The 16,441-nt window shown below is 46.0% G+C and overlaps 1 protein-coding gene across 1 annotated transcript in view; it reads left to right on the plus strand.

The window, feature by feature from the left end:
• LOC118942829 (leucine-rich repeat-containing G protein-coupled receptor 5A) overlaps window positions 1–16,441 on the plus strand; it is a 216,014-nt gene that overhangs the window by 189,381 nt on the left and 10,192 nt on the right. Inside the window, exons 12-15 of the mRNA XM_090201280.1 lie at window positions 963–1,028; window positions 1,126–1,197; window positions 5,696–5,767; window positions 6,461–6,586. Coding sequence (XP_090057406.1) covers window positions 963–1,028; window positions 1,126–1,197; window positions 5,696–5,767; window positions 6,461–6,586 — 336 coding nt within the window. The remainder of the gene's footprint in view (window positions 1–962; window positions 1,029–1,125; window positions 1,198–5,695; window positions 5,768–6,460; window positions 6,587–16,441) is intronic.

Here is a 16,441-nt window from a genome sequence, read left to right on the forward strand (position 1 = left end):
GTGAGTTCCTATTTGTCATCAATCAATCATAAAAATTCGTATTTTAACCAGGCAAGACAGTTAAGAACAAATTATTATTTTACAATGACGGCCTACCGGGGAACAGTGGGTTAACTGCCTTGTTCAGGGGAACAGTGGGTTAACTGCCTTGTTCAGGGGAACAGTGGGTTAACTGCCTTGTTCAGGGGTAGAAGGACAGATTTTTACCTTGTCAGGCTACCTGCCTCTAACCACTAAGCCACCTGCCTCTAACCACTAGGCTACCTGCCTCTAACCAGTAGGCTACCTGCCTCTAACCACTAGGCTACCTGCCTCTAACCACTAGGCTACCTGCCTCTAACCACTAGGCCACCTGCCTCTAACCACTAGGCTACCTGCCTCTAACCACTAGGCTACCTGCCTCTAACCACTAGGCTACCTGCCTCTAACCACTAGGCCACCTGCCTCTAACCACTAGGCTACCTGCCTCTAACCACTAGGCTACCTGTCTCTAACCACTAGGCTACCTGTCTCTAATCACTAGGCCACCTGCCTCTAACCACTAGGCTACCTGCCTCTAACCACTAGGCTACCTGCCTCTAACCACTAGGCTACCTGCCTCTAACCACTAGGCTACCTGCCTCTAACCACTAGGCTACCTATCTCTAACCACTAGGCTACCTGTCTCTAACCACTAGGCTACCTGCCTCTAACCACTAGGCCACCTGCCTCTAACCACTAGGCTACCCTGCCTCTAACCACTAGGCTACCTGCCTCTAACCACTAGGCTACCTGGCCTAGTTTATCAAACACTGCTTCACAATAACCTGGCATCGCCTCCCAAAGAGCATCATGCCCTCGCTCCACATTTCCCCGTGTTTAAATCAGATTAATAAAAGTGACCTATTTGAAAAGACATAGTCGTCCAGTATAAGGGTAGTGGAGGTTACATTGGATCTCCTTTCTGTCCCCTCCTCACACAGAGATCTGTCCTACAACATGATCCAGTCTCTGCCCAGCTTCAGAGGATGTGAGAAGATTCAGAAAATGTGAGTGTCTTGGCAACCGCAGAAGCCGTATAAAACGATATGAGCCGTGGCTTTACAATAAAAACTGTTTTGTTGTTGTTGTTGTTGTATTTTATAGTGATCTGCACCACAATGAAATTGAAGAGCTGCAAGCTGACACATTCCAGGGACTGACTTCCCTACGGTCTCTGTGAGTACACTGGTCTGGGTGGGCGTGTGCGTGTGTGTGTGTGTGTGTGTGTGTGTGTGTGTGTGTGTGTGTGTGTGTGTGTGTGTGTGTGTGTGTGTGTGTGTGTGTGTGTGTGTGTGTGTGTGTGTGTGTGTGTGTGTGTGTGTGTGTGTGTGTGTGTGTGTGTGTGTGGGTGGGTGGGTGGGTGGGTGGGTGGGTGGGTGGGTGGGTGGGTGGGTGGGTGGGTGGGTGGGTGGGTGTGTGTGCGTGCTTATGACCTCACATTCCCATATTCAGATTACTCCATGTTCATATTCTGTATCGGCTTTTCACTCCAAATATGCCTCAAAATGTTTGTTTTCTCAATTCAGAAAGTGATGAATGTGGTGAATTCCAGGGAGGCTGGTTTTACAAACTGATACGATGAGAGAATGTAGCTAGTAGTGTGACCGGCATGTCAGGACCATGGCCTGTTTTCACTAGCACCCTATTCCCTAGTGCACTAGGTTGGACCACTCGGACACACTACATAGGGTGCCATTTGGTATGTCAGGATGAGAAGTGTTGTCCATATTTCATGTGAGCGGCCGTTCTGTTCAACAGAAGGTATTGTTTACTTCCTGTGTGAAAGAGAAGCCTCTGACAAATACGAGTCTGGCAGTGCCCTGTGTGTGTGTGTGTGTGTGTGTGTGTGTGTGTGTGTGTGTGTGTGTGTGTGTGTGTGTGTGTTTGTGTGTGTGTGTGTGTGTGTGTGTGTGTGTGTTTAAATCTGAGCCGTCAGACAAACAAACACTCCTCTCCTCCTGTTTACATTTCCTGCATCTTGTTTCCATCCCGTCGCCACCTTCCTTCACCCCGTCATATCGTGGGTGGCCTTGTCCTTGACATTCCTACTCAAAACTGGACACCATCCCCTCGACCCCCCACACACACCCCCAACCCCCTCCACTACCCTCAGCCACTACTTCCAATGAGATGCCTGTTTGGCCCTTCATAATAGTGTAGAATCATGAGAGAGAAGTGTCCTTTCTCTGTCCAAAACATTCACTGATTCTCTCTCTCATTCTCAGAGCCACCAAGTGAGAGATTGAATTAGTTTAGTTTGGCTGCCAGCCTGCGAGTGGAGTTGTCAGCTTTCACCAGAATCATCATTTGTGTATCAAATGACTCCCTATTCCATGTTATAGTGCACTAATTACCCATAGACCTCTGGTCAAACGTAGTGCACTATGTAGGGAATAGGGTGCCATTTGGGAAATAGACATTATTAGCATGTTATTCTGTTAGCCTGTTAGCTGAATGGGGAAATAGACATTATTAGCATGTTATTCTGTTAGCCTGTTAGCATGGCTCATTTGATAGAAGCCTTGGTTCCATTACATACAGCCAGCCGTACACAAGGCTTTCAGGGTAGAACCAGTTGAAGAGGCTATTTGCTGATTGCTCAGCCCCCCCCCCCCCCCGCACCCCCCCTCCATCCCCCTGGACAACTATCCCACAGTGCACACGCACTGATCCGAGCTTGCCCTCTGTAAACACTTCCAAATTACCTCAGCGAGGCAACGAGAGATTTTAATTGGCTGCTGCTGCCTCCTTGGACACGACCAGAGCAGGATGTGAGGAAATATTGGCACGGACAGACAACAGACGGACGGACGGACGGACTGCACGGATGGACACTCACTCACACACACGGACGCTCACACACAGTGACACACATGGCCGTGAGTCAGCCCCCCTTCTCCTTCCCTTCCCTCCACCTCCTATCGCCTCACGAAGGTGCTTCTCTCCACTGTGAGTTGACCCTGGGTGAGTCCACAACAGGCATGCTGTCATAGTTGGCCGCCCGACGTGGAGAGAGAGAGAGAGAGAGAGAGAGAGAGAGAGAGAGAGAGAGAGAGAGAGAGAGAGAGAGAGAGAGAGAGAGAGAGAGAGAGCCCCTGGCGCTCGGTTCCGTCTCAACGTGCAAAGCCTAGAGGAGCAGATTGGGTTACCAGGCGTAGTGGACATGAAAAGATGAGAAGTGCACGTTATGTCGTTGCCAGGATTCCCAGGTCTCTCGTCCTTCTCTTAAGGCACAGAGGACCAGCTGCATCATCAAACAGTCACAAGTCATGTCCCTCTAAAAAAAAAATCCCTCCTCTGCTGAGTCGCTGTGGAGTCTTTCAGGAAATGGCAGGGGATTTTGAGATGGCAGAGGAAAACGCGGGGTCGATCCACGTTTGTACTTATCCACTACTTTGATATCCCACTGGGGACTTTTCCCTTCGCAACACTCCCCACGTCCAGCTACAGAACTAGCTGCGTATGGCTCCAGAGCTAGGCGTGTGTGTGTGTGTGTGTGTGTGTGTGTGTGTGTGTGTGTGTGTGTGTGTGTGTGCTCAAGACGTGGCTGCAGGGCAGCGGTCCAGCTGACTTTACGGGCCTGGTTAAACCCCTGGCTCCCTCTGAGTGACGAAAGGGGTCAGGAACAGCCAATTAAGCAAATCATGTGTTGAATAAGGCTTCTACACATCCAATCAGCCTAGAGGGAGGGAGAGGAGAGATCTGGACTCTGGAGACCCCTTTCCTGTCACCATTCCTTCACCCCCAACCCCTCCAGTCCCTTTCTAGATAATGATCCCAAATACCCAGGACGACTGTATAACCAGGAACAACGGCCCGCTGTTACAAAATATCTCCTGATGTAAGAGCACGATATCCTGTGATGTGATGAGCACAAACAGGAAGCCTCGCTGATAGGTTCTCTAGACACAGGAAGCCTCTCTGATAGGTTCTCTAGACACAGGAAGCCTGGCTGGAAGCCTCTCTGATTGGTTCTCTAGACACAACCCCCGCCCCCCAGGACCCGGTTTGGGAAACCCTGCTCTATAGGACCTTACTTATCCTCAATCAAACATCATGTGGACCATAAACAACTAGGAGTTGGCTGTCTGAATCATACAGGTCTCCCTCAGGTCTCCCTCAGGTCTCATACAGGTCTCCCTCAGGTCTCATACAGGTCTCATACAGGTCTCCCTCAGGTCTCCCTCACGTCTCATACAGGTCTCATACAGGTCTCCCTCAGGTCTCCCTCAGGTCTCATACAGGTCTCCCTCAGGTCTCATACAGGTCTCCCTCAGGTCTCATACAGGTCTCCCTCAGGTCTCATACAGGTCTCCCTCAGGTCTCCCTCACGTCTCCCTCAGGTCTCCCTCAGGTCTCATACAGGTCTCCCTCAGGTCTCATACAGGTCTCCCTCAGGTCTCATACAGGTCTCATACAGGTCTCATACAGGTCTCATACAGGTCTCCCTCAGGTCTCCCTCACGTCTCCCTCAGGTCTCATACAGGTCTCATACAGGTCTCCCTCAGGTCTCCCTCACGTCTCCCTCAGGTCTCATACAGGTCTCATACAGGTCTCATACAGGTCTCCCTCAGGTCTCATACAGGTCTCCCTCACGTCTCCCTCAGGTCTCTTATACAGGTCTCCCTCAGGTCTCATACAGGTCTCATACAGGTCTCATACAGGTCTCATACAGGTCTCATACAGGTCTCCCTCAGGTCTCATACAGGTCTCATACAGGTCTCCCTCAGGTCTCATACAGGTCTCCCTCAGGTCTCATACAGGTCTCATACAGGTCTCCCTCAGGTCTCCCTCTGGTCTCCCTCTGGTCTCCCTCAGGTCTCATACAGGTCTCATACAGGTCTCCCTCTGGTCTCTTTTTGTGTACATCCATATTTCCCTGATTTTAAAAGTTATTATCTTGGTATTTATGGGACAAACACGGACAAGTGTTTTCTATTTTCTGCAGAGAGACAATCACTAGACAGATATGGTCAGGGGCCAAGCTCAGCAGGCTGTAGATCAAAACTGTTTTCCAAAGAGTAAATCACATCGTTTACATGCAAAATAATACATCTCTTTTGCCTTTTTCTCATTCAATACAATGGCACAGTACAAGTTTGTGAAATTGTGAACAGCAATTCTCCAAATTCCATCCCCTCTTGGATACACAGTTACTTTGAACTATGACCCCCTCTTAGACATACAGTTTGAACTAAGGCCCCTCTTGGACATATAGTTTGAACTATGACCTCTCTTGGACATACAGTTTGAACTAAGGCCCCTCTTGGACATACAGTTTGAACTATGACCCCTCATTGTCTTCCTGTCTGCTCGAGTTAGTTATGTCTTTTGTGTTTTCACTCAACTCATCTCATCTGGTTAAACGCTATCAATACCTTCTTCTATTCTCCTCTCACACGCCAACACGACGACGATACGTGTGTGAATCATCTTAACCTTAAAAGTGCCTGCTTCGGCAATATGGGATTGATACGGCACATGTCTGGTATAATCTGCTAGGGAAGGAGGAGGAAGGAATGGAATGACTTCTTGGTGCAGCAGAGCATGGTACTGAAGGAGATCTCTCAGCTTGTAAATCCAACCGTCTGAGGTGCAGCAGGATTAGTGGAGCTGAAGGAAACATCTGAACTGAAGGAAATTTCTCTGTTTTTTTCTGCTTCCTTCGGAACAGTGACCTGGCTTGGAACAAGCTGTCCTCTCTGAACCCGCTCTCCTTCTCCAGTCTGCCTGCCCTCATCAAACTGTGAGTCCTCCACTGTTTTATTCATTCATATGAACCAGGCAGAGTTCAAGTCAGTCGGGAAATGGATGATGTGTCCATTAAATCAAGTTATATTGCATAAAAAATTATGTTTTGCTCGATTAATGATTGCTAGATTGCTATTGCTTAGTTATCGGGTGGTAGATGATGTGTTTCTCATACTCTCTCTCTCTCGCTCTCTCTCCCTCCCTCTCTCCATCCCTCTCTCTCTCCCCTCCCTCCCTCCCCCTCTCTCTCTCTCTCTCTCTCCCCCCCCCTCTCTCTCTCTCTCTCTCTCTCTCTCTCTCCTCCTCTCTCTCCCCCGCTCTCTCTCCCCCTCTCCCCCCACCTCTCTCTCTCTCTCTCCCTCTCGCTCCCTCTCCCCCCTTCTCTCTCTCTCTCCCCCCTCCCTCTCTCTCTCTCTCTCCTCCTCTCTCTCTCTCTCCCCCTCCCTCCCTCCCTCTTTCTCTCTCTCTTTCTCTCTCTCTCTCTCTCTCCCCCTCTCTCTCTCTCCCCCCCTCTCTCTCTCTCTCTCTCCCCCTCTCTCTCCCTCTCCCCATCACCCCCCTCTCTCTCCCCCTCTCCCCCCACCTCTCTCTCTCTCCTCCTCTCTCTCTCTCCCCTCCCTCCCTCTCTCTCACTCCCTCTCTCTCTCTCTCCCTCCCACTTCCTCCCCCTCCATTCTCTCTCCCCCAGTGATCTTACTTCCAACCGGTTGTCCTACCTGCCTGTATCTGGGCTCCATGGACTCACACACCTCAAACTAGCTGGCAACGAGGACCTGCAGGAGCTACTGCCTGCTGAGAGCCTCCCCAAACTGAGGTACCTGTAGTAATGCTGGGGGTGGTGGTGGTGATGCTGGTGGTGATGGTGGTGCTTTTGGTGATGCTGGTGGTGGTGGAGACAAATGAGACATGGATTGTGTGTGTGTACCATTCAGAGGGTGAAGGGGAAAGACAAAATATTTAAGTGCCTTTGAACGGGGTATGGTAGTAGGTGCCAGGAGCACAAGGGTTGTGTCAAGAACTGCAATGCTGCTGGGGTTTTTCACGCTCAACAGTTTACCGTGTGTATCAAGAATGGCCCACCACCCAAAGGACATCCAGCCAACTTGACACAACTGTGGGAAGCATTGGAGTCAACATGGGCCAGCATCCCAGTGGAACGCTTTCAACACCTTGGAGAGTCCATGACCTGATGAATTGAGGCTGTTCTGAGGACAATAGGGGGTTCAACTCAATATTAGGAAGGTGTTCTTAATGTTATGTCCACTCAGTGTAGAGTCCACGACCTGATGAATTGAGGCTGTTCTGAGGACAATAGGGGGTTCAACTCAATATTAGGAAGGTGTTCTTAATGTTATGTCCACTCAGTGTATGCTGATTGCATTGCCACCAAAACTTTATTCATTTGCGGTCTCTCTCTCTCACGCCTCTCTTTCTCTCACGCCTCTCGCTCTCTCACGTCTCTCTCTCATGTCTCTCTCTCACGTCTCTCTCACGCCTCTCTCTCTCTCTGATCTCTCTCATGTCTCTCTCTCATGTCTCTCTCTCACGTCTCTCTCGCACGCCTCTGTCTCTCACGTCTCTCTCATGTCTCTCTCTCACGTCTCTCTCACACCTCTGTCTCTCATGTGTCTCTCTCTCACGTTTCTCTCTCATGTCTCTCTCTCACACCTCTGTCTCTCACGTCTCTCTCTCTCATGTCTCTCTCTCACGTCTCTCACGCCTATGTCTCTCATGTGTCTCTCACGTCTCTCTCTCATGTCTCTCTCTCATGCCTCTCTCTCACACGCCTCTCTCTTACGTCTCGCTCACGTCTCTCACGTCTCTCTCTCTCTCTGACGTCTCTCTCACTCACGTCTCTCTCGCTCACGTCTCTCTCGCTCACGTCTCTCACGTCTCTCTGTCTCTCTGACGTCTCTCTCACTCACGTCTCTCTCGCTCATGTTTCTCTCTCACGTCTCTCTCTCTGACGTCTCTCTCACTCACGTCTCTCTCGCTCATGTTTCTCTCTCACGTCTCTCTCGCTCACGTCTCTCTCTCATGTCTCGTTCTCTCACGTCTCTCTCTCACATAGATCATCTATTGCCTCAGCAACGAACAGGGCTCCGATGATATTTAACTCAAAAGATGCCCAACGATTGAACAGAGCAGTAGCTGGGTTTATCTGCCTGGATCAAGTGCCATTCTGTAACTTTGGCTAAGACGCTGTGGTATTGTGATGGTATCAAGTATGGTAATACTAAACCTGGTATCACTATCGAAGTCAAAATTCTGGTAATGAGACATCACTAGGTGGTGGTGGAGATGGTGGTGAAAATGATGATGAGGAGGAGGAGGAAGAGGAGGAGGAAGAGGAGGTGGGGGATGAGGAGGAGGAGGAGGAAGAGGAGGAGGATGTGGAGGAAGAGGAGGAAGAGGTGGAGGAGGAGGAGGAGGAGGAGGAAGAGGAGGGAGGAAGAGGAAGAGGAAGAGGATATCTTCTTTCCCCATCCTGTCCTTATTTTTAATAGACAACCTTTTACCAGTTCATGTCAGTACAGACAAACAGGTTACATGATGGACGTGCACTAGCTACTGTCAACTCACTCCCTACTAGTACATCATGGTAGGGAAGGGAGCAACACACCAATACACACTCCTTCACCATGAAGTAGGGTGCAACATGGACCCTCTAAAGCCCATCAGAGTGGGTCTTATTTTTTACCAAGGACCAACCAATAAAACATGATTTACCCAGGCCACTTGAAGAACCAACCAATAAAACATGATTTACCCAGGCCATAGTTACAGTTGAAGGACCAACCATTAAAACAAGATTTACCCAGGCCATAGTTACAGTTGAAGGATCAGCCAATAAAACATGATTTACCCAGGCCATAGTTACAGTTGAAGGATCAACCAATAAAACATGATTTACCCAGGCCATAGTTACAGTTGAAGGATCAGCCAATAAAACATGATTTACCCAGGCCATAGTTACAGTTGAAGGATCAACCAATAAAACATGATTTACCCAGGCCACTTGAAGGATCAACCAATAAAACATGATTTACCCAGACCATAGTTACAGTTGAAGGATCAACCAATAAAACATGATTTACCCAGGCCATAGTTACAGTTGAAGGACCAACCATTAAAACATGATTTACCCAGGCCACTTGAAGGATCAACCAATAAAACATGATTTACCCAGGCCACTTGAAGGATCAACCAATAAAACATGATTTACCCAGGCCACTTGAAGGATCAACCAATAAAACATGATTTACCCAGGCCACTTGAAGGATCAACCAATAAAACATGATTTACCCAGGCCATAGTTACACTTGAAGGATCAACCAATAAAACATGATTTACACAGGCCATAGTTACAGTTGAAGGACCAACCAATAAAACATGATTTACCCAGGCCATAGTTACAGTTGAAGGACCAACCAATAAAACATGATTTACCCAGGCCATAGTTACAGTTGAAGGACCAACCAATAAAACATGATTTACCCAGGCCATAGTTACAGTTGAAGGACCAACCAATAAAACATGATTTACCCAGGCCATAGTTACAGTTGAAGGACCAACCAATAAAACATGATTTACCCAGGCCATAGTTACAGTTGAAGGACCAACCAATAAAACATGATTTACCCAGGCCATAGTTACAGTTGAAGGACCAACCAATAAAACATGATTTACCCAGGCCATAGTTACAGTTGAAGGACCAACCAATAAAACATGATTTACCCAGGCCATAGTTACAGTTGAAGGATCAACCAATAAAACATGATTTACCCAGGCCATAGTTACAGTTGAAGGATCAACCAATAAAACATGATTTACCCAGGCCACTTGAAGGATCAACCATTAAAACATGATTTACCCAGGCCATAGTTACAGTTGAAGGACTAACCAATAAAACATGATTTACCCAGGCCACTTGAAGGATCAACCATTAAAACATGATTTACCCAGGCCATAGTTACAGTTGAAGGACCAACCATTAAAACATGATTTACCCAGGCCACTTGAAGGACCAACCAATAAAACATGATTTACCCAGGCCATAGTTACAGTTGAAGGACCAACCATTAAAACATGATTTACCCAGGCCACTTGAAGGACCAACCAATAAAACATGATTTACCCAGGCCATAGTTACAGTTGAAGGACCAACCAATAAAACATGATTTACCCAGGCCATAGTTACAGCCTCCTTAGCTAGTCAACATTTACATCCCTTCCTCTAGGAACTCCAAGACTTACATATTTGTATGATGTCATACATCACTACAATTTCAAATCTGGATAAACAGTTGGTGATTTATTTCTGTTAAGTTGCGTGTCAGTTGGTACTTAAATAACAGTTGAGCGTGGTGGTAGCATTGTGTTTAGTCTCTTCTGTCTGTCTGTAGAGTGATGGAGCTGCCCTATGCCTTACGTGTTGTGTTGACTGACTCTTTCTCTATCTCTCTCTATTGTTCTCTATCTCTCTCTACTGTTCTCTCTCTCTACTGTTCTCTCTCTCTCTCTACTGTTCTCTCTCTCTACTGTTCTCTATCTCTCTCTACTGTTCTCTCTCTCTACTGTTCTCTATCTCTCTCTACTGTTCTCTCTCTCTCTCTCTCTACTGTTCTCTCTCTCTCTCTCTACTCTTCTCTCTCTCTCTTTTTCTACTGTTCTCTCTCTCTCTCTACTGTTCTCTCTCTATATCTCTACTGTTCTCTCTCTCTCTCTCTACTGTTCTCTCTCTCTCTCTCTCTCTACTGTTCTCTCTCTCTCTCTACTATTCTCTCTCTCTCTCTCTCTCTCTCTCTCTCTCTACTGTTCTCTCTCTCTCTCTCTCTACTCTTCTCTCTCTCTCTCTCTACTGTTCTCTCTCTATATCTCTACTGTTCTCTCTCTCTCTCTACTGTTCTCTATCTATATCTCTACTGTTCTCTCTCTCTCTCTCTCTCTCTCTCTCTCTCTCTCTCTCTCTCTCTGTGGTCTGGGGAAATGCATCATCAAGTGAAGTTAGGAGGCTGCAGAATGCAGAGAACAAAGCAGCAAGGATTGTTTTAAGGTGGAGATATGGTTCTTCTGTTGCAGTCATGCGCAGTGTTCTTGGTTGGTCATCAATCGACAAGATAATTGAAAAAAAACATGCCTATTTTATTTCATAATATACATCCTTTAAAACGGCCAAGTTCTATTCACAACGGTATTCAGTTAATAAGAGACATACATTCAGTAAATACTAGGAATAGATTGGTTAAGAGACAGACATTCAGTAAATACTAGGAATAGATTGGTTAAGAGACAGACATTCAGTAAATACTAGGAATAGATTGGTTAAGAGACAGACATTCAGTAAATACTAGGAATAGATTGGTTAAGAGACAGACATTCAGTAAATACTAGGAATAGATTGGTTAAGAGACAGACATTCAGTAAATACTAGGAATAGATTGGTTAAGAGACAGACATTCAGTAAATACTAGGAATAGATTGGTTAAGAGACAGACATTCAGTAAATACTAGGAATAGATTGGTTAAGAGACAGACATTCAGTAAATACTAGGAATAGATTGTCCTCCATCTATGCGTTATCCAGACAGAAAAGAGAAATGGGCAAAAGGACATTTCTATTTAGAGCAATAAAGAAATGGAATAAATTAACTAAGCAAACCAGAAACTTTTCAATATATACATTTAAACATTATTTTAAAACGATTTAAATATAATACATAGAAATGTTGTGGGACTAAAGCAGATGAAGAATCAATATTTTTTAGATTGAGTATTTATTGGGTTATTATGTTAGTATATTATGTACGTCTGTAATAGTGTGTTATATGTGTTCCTATTATGAATTGTATTTTAATGATTTTAATGTTTAAGGACTTTTGGATGATTTGTCCAAATGAAGACTATAAGAATCAAATCAAATCTCTCTCTCTCCTGTTCTCTCTCTCTCTCCTTTTCTCTCTACTTTCCCCTCCTTCAACGATCTCTCTCCTGTTCTCTCTCTCTCCTTTTCTCTCTCCTTTCCCCTCCTTCAACGATCTCTCTCCTGTTCTCTCTCTCTCTCCTTTTCTCTCTACTTTCCCCTCCTTCAACGATCTCTCTCCTGTTCTCTCTCTCTCTCCTTTTCTCTCTACTTTCCCCTCCTTCAACGATCTCTCTCCTGTTCTCTCTCTCTCTCCTTTTCTCTCTACTTTCCCCTCCTTCAACGATCTCTCTCCTGTTCTCTCTCTCTCTCCTTTTCTCTCTCCTTTCCTCTCCTTCAACGATCTCTCTCCTTTCCTCTCTTTGCACAATCTCTCTCCTGTTCTCTCTCTCTCTCTCTCTCTCTCTCTCCTTTTCTCTCTCCTTTCCTCTCCTTCAACGATCTCTCTCCTGTTCTCTCTCTCTCTCTCTCTCTCTCCTTTTCTCTCTCTCTCTCTTTCTCTCTCTCTCTCTCTCTCCTTTTCTCTCTCCTTTCCTCTCCTTCAACGATCTCTCTCCTGTTCTCTCTCTCTCCTCTTCTCTCTCTCTCTCTCCACTTCTCTCTCTCTCTCCTTTTCTCTCCTTCAACGATCTCTCTCCTGTTCTCTCTCTCTCTCTCTCTCTCTCTCTCTCTCTCTCTCTCTCTCTCTCTCCTTTTCTCTCTCCTTTCCCCTCCTTCAACGATCTCTCTCCTGTTCTCTCTCTCTCTCTCTCTCTCTCCTTTTCTCTCTCTCTCTCTCTCTCTCTCTCCTTCTCTCTCTCCTTTCCCCTCCTTCAACAATCTCTCTCCTGTTCTCTCTCTCTCTCTCCTTTTCTCTCTCTCTCTCTCCCTCTCTCTCCTTTTCTCTCTCCTTTCCTCTCCTTCAACAATATCTCTCCTGTTCTCTCTCTCTCTCTCTCCTCTTCTCTCTCCTCTTCTCTCTCTCTCTCCTTTTCTCTCTCCTTTCCTCTCCTTCAACGATCTCTCTCCTGTTCTCTCTCTTTCTTTCTCTCTCTCTCTCTCTCTCTCTCTCCTTTTCTCTCTCCTTTCCTCTCCTTCAACGATCTCTCTCCTGTTCTCTCTCTCTCCTCTTCTCTCTCTCTCTCCTTTTCTCTCTCCTTTCCTCTCCTTCAACGATCTCTCTCCTGTTCTCTCTCTCTCCTCTTCTCTCTCTCTCTCCTTTTCTCTCTCCTTTCCTCTCCTTCAACGATCTCTCTCCTGTTCTCTCTCTTTCTCTCTCTCTCTCTCTCTCTCTCTCCTTTTCTCTCTCCTTTCCTCTCCTTCAACGATCTCTCTCCTGTTCTCTCTCTTTCTCTCTCTCTCTCTCTCTCTCTCCTTTTCTCTCTCCTTTCCTCTCCTTCAACGATCTCTCTCCTGTTCTCTCTCTTTCTCTCTCTCTCTCTCTCTCTCTCCTTTTCTCTCTCCTTTCCTCTCCTTCAACGATCTCTCTCCTGTTCTCTCTCTTTCTCTCTCTCTCTCTCTCTCTCTCTCCTTTTCTCTCTCCTTTCCTCTCCTTCAACGATCTCTCTCCTGTTCTCTCTCTTTCTCTCTCTCTCTCTCTCTCTCTCCTTTTCTCTCTCCTTTCCTCTCCTTCAACGATCTCTCTCCTGTTCTCTCTCTTTCTCTCTCTCTCTCTCTCTCTCTCCTTTTCTCTCTCCTTTCCTCTCCTTCAACGATCTCTCTCCTGTTCTCTCTCTTTCTCTCTCTCTCTCTCTCTCTCTCCTTTTCTCTCTCCTTTCCCCTCCTTCAACGATCTCTCTCCTGTTCTCTCTCTCTCTCTCTCTCTCTCCTTTTCTCTCTCTCTCTCTTTCTCTCTCTCTCTCTCTCTCTCCTTTTCTCTCTCCTTTCCTCTCCTTCAACGATCTCTCTCCTGTTCTCTCTCTCTCCTCTTCTCTCTCTCTCTCTCCACTTCTCTCTCTCTCTCCTTTTCTCTCCTTCAACGATCTCTCTCCTGTTCTCTCTCTCTCTCTCTCTCTCTCTCTCTCTCTCTCTCTCTCTCCTTTTCTCTCTCCTTTCCCCTCCTTCAACGATCTCTCTCCTGTTCTCTCTCTCTCTCTCTCTCTCTCCTTTTCTCTCTCTCTCTCTCTCTCTCTCTCTCTCTCCTTCTCTCTCTCCTTTCCCCTCCTTCAACAATCTCTCTCCTGTTCTCTCTCTCTCTCTCCTTTTCTCTCTCTCTCTCCCTCTCTCTCCTTTTCTCTCTCCTTTCCTCTCCTTCAACAATCTCTCTCCTGTTCTCTCTCTCTCTCCTCTTCTCTCTCTCTCTCTCCTCTTCTCTCTCTCTCTCCTTTTCTCTCTCCTTTCCTCTCCTTCAACGATCTCTCTCCTGTTCTCTCTCTTTCTCTCTCTCTCTCTCTCTCTCTCTCCTTTTCTCTCTCCTTTCCTCTCCTTCAACGATCTCTCTCCTGTTCTCTCTCTCTCCTCTTCTCTCTCTCTCTCCTTTTCTCTCTCCTTTCCTCTCCTTCAACGATCTCTCTCCTGTTCTCTCTCTCTCCTCTTCTCTCTCTCTCTCCTTTTCTCTCTCCTTTCCTCTCCTTCAACGATCTCTCTCCTGTTCTCTCTCTTTCTCTCTCTCTCTCTCTCTCTCTCCTTTTCTCTCTCCTTTCCTCTCCTTCAACGATCTCTCTCCTGTTCTCTCTCTTTCTCTCTCTCTCTCTCTCTCTCTCCTTTTCTCTCTCCTTTCCTCTCCTTCAACAATCTCTCTCCTGTTCTCTCTCTTTTTCTTTCCTGTTTCAATTTAAGGGTTTTATTGTCATGGTAAACGTATGTTAACATTGCCAAGGCAAGTGAAGTAGACAATAAACAAAAGTGAAATAAACTATTAAAAATGAACAGTAAACATTACACTCACAAGTTCAGAAAGAACAAATACTTTTAAAATGTCATATTATGGCTTTATTACAGTGTTGTGATGATGTGAAAATAATTTAAGTACAAAAGGGAAAATAAATAAATGTAATATGGGTTGTATTTACAATGGTGTGTGTTCTTCACTGGTTGCCCTTTTCTTGTGGCAACAGGTCACACATCTTGCTGCTGTGATGGAACACTGGAATTTCACCCAGTAGATATGGGAGTTTATGAAAATTGGGTTTGTTTTCGAGTTCTTTGTGGGTCTGTGTAATCTGAGGGAAATATTTGTCTCTAATATCGTCATACATTGGACAGGAGGTTAGGAAGTGCAGCTCGGTGTCCACATTTTGTGGGCAGTGAGCACATAGCCTGTCTTCTCTTGAGAGCCATGTCTGCCTACGGCGGCCTTTCTCAATAGCAAGGCTATGCTCACTGAGTCTGTACATACTCAAAGCTTTCCTTAATTTTGGGTCAGTCACAGTGGTCAGGTATTCTGACACTGTGTGCTCTCTGTTTAGGGCCAAATAGCATTCTAGTTTGCTCTGTTTTTTTGTTAATTCTTTCCAATGTTAATTATCATTTAGTTTTCTCATGATTTGGTTGGGTCTAATTGTGCTGCTGTCCTGGGGCTCTGTGGGGTGTGTTTGTGTTTGTGAACAGAGCCCCAGGACCAGCTTGCTTAGGGGACTCTTCTCCTGGTTCATCTCTCTGTAGGTGATGGCTTTGTTATGGAAGGTTTGTGAATCGCTTCCTTTTAGGTGGTTGTAGAATTTAACATCTCTTTTCTGGATTTTGATAATTAGTGGGTATCGCCCTAATTCTGCTCTGCATGCATTATTTGATGTTCTACGTTGTACACGGAGGATATTTTTGCAGAATTCTACATGCAGACTCTCAATTTGGTGTTTGTCCCATTTTGTGAAGTCTTGGTTGGTGAGCGGACCCCAGACCTCACAACCATAAAGGGCAATGGGCTCTATGACTGATTCAAGTATTTTTAGCCAGATCTTAATTGGTATGTTGAAATTTATGTTCCTTTTGATGGCATAGAATGCCCTTCTTGCCTTGTCTCTCAGATCGTTCACAGCTTTGTGGAAGTTACCTGTGGCGCTGATGTTTAGGCCAAGGTATGTATAGTTTTTTGTGTGCTCCAGGGCAACGGTGTCTAGATGGAATTTATATTCTTGGTCCTGGCAACTGGACCTTTTTTGGAACACCATTATTTTGGTCTTACTGAGATTTACTTCAGGGCCCAGGTCTGACAGAATCTGTGCATAAGATCTAGGTGCTGCTGTAGGCCCTCCTTGGTTGTGGACAGAAGCACCAGATCATCGGCAAACAGTAGACATTTGACTTCAGATTCTAGTAGGGTGAGGCCGGGTGCTGCAGGCTGTTCTAGTGCCCTCGCCAATTCGTTGATATATATGTTGAAGAGGGTGGGGCTTAAGCTGCATCCCTGTCTCACCCCACGGCCCAGTGGGAAGAAATGTTGTGTGTTTTTTGCCAATTTTAACCACACACTTGTTGTTTGTGTACATGGATTTTATAATGTTGTATGTTTTTCCCCCAACACCACTTTCCATCCATTTGTATAGCAGACCCTCATGCCAGATTAGATTCTATGAATTACATCGAGATGATTTCTGACGTGCTGTTCCTTCTTTTTCCGTAGTGTATTTCTGTATTGTTTTAGTGATTCACCATAGTGAAGGCGTAGACTCAGGTTTTCTGGGTCTCTATGTTTTTGGTTGGACAGATTTCTCAATTTCTTTCTTAGGTTTTTGCATTCTTCATCAAACCATTGTTGTTAATGTTCAAGGGGTTGTCTGCTTGAAGTGTTTAGATTTGATAGGGAAGCTGAGGTCAAATATACTGTTT

The sequence above is a fragment of the Oncorhynchus mykiss genome, chromosome 15, assembly GCF_057628025.1.
Source record: "Oncorhynchus mykiss isolate SJ-2025 chromosome 15, ASM5762802v1, whole genome shotgun sequence".
Taxonomy (NCBI): domain Eukaryota; kingdom Metazoa; phylum Chordata; class Actinopteri; order Salmoniformes; family Salmonidae; genus Oncorhynchus; species Oncorhynchus mykiss.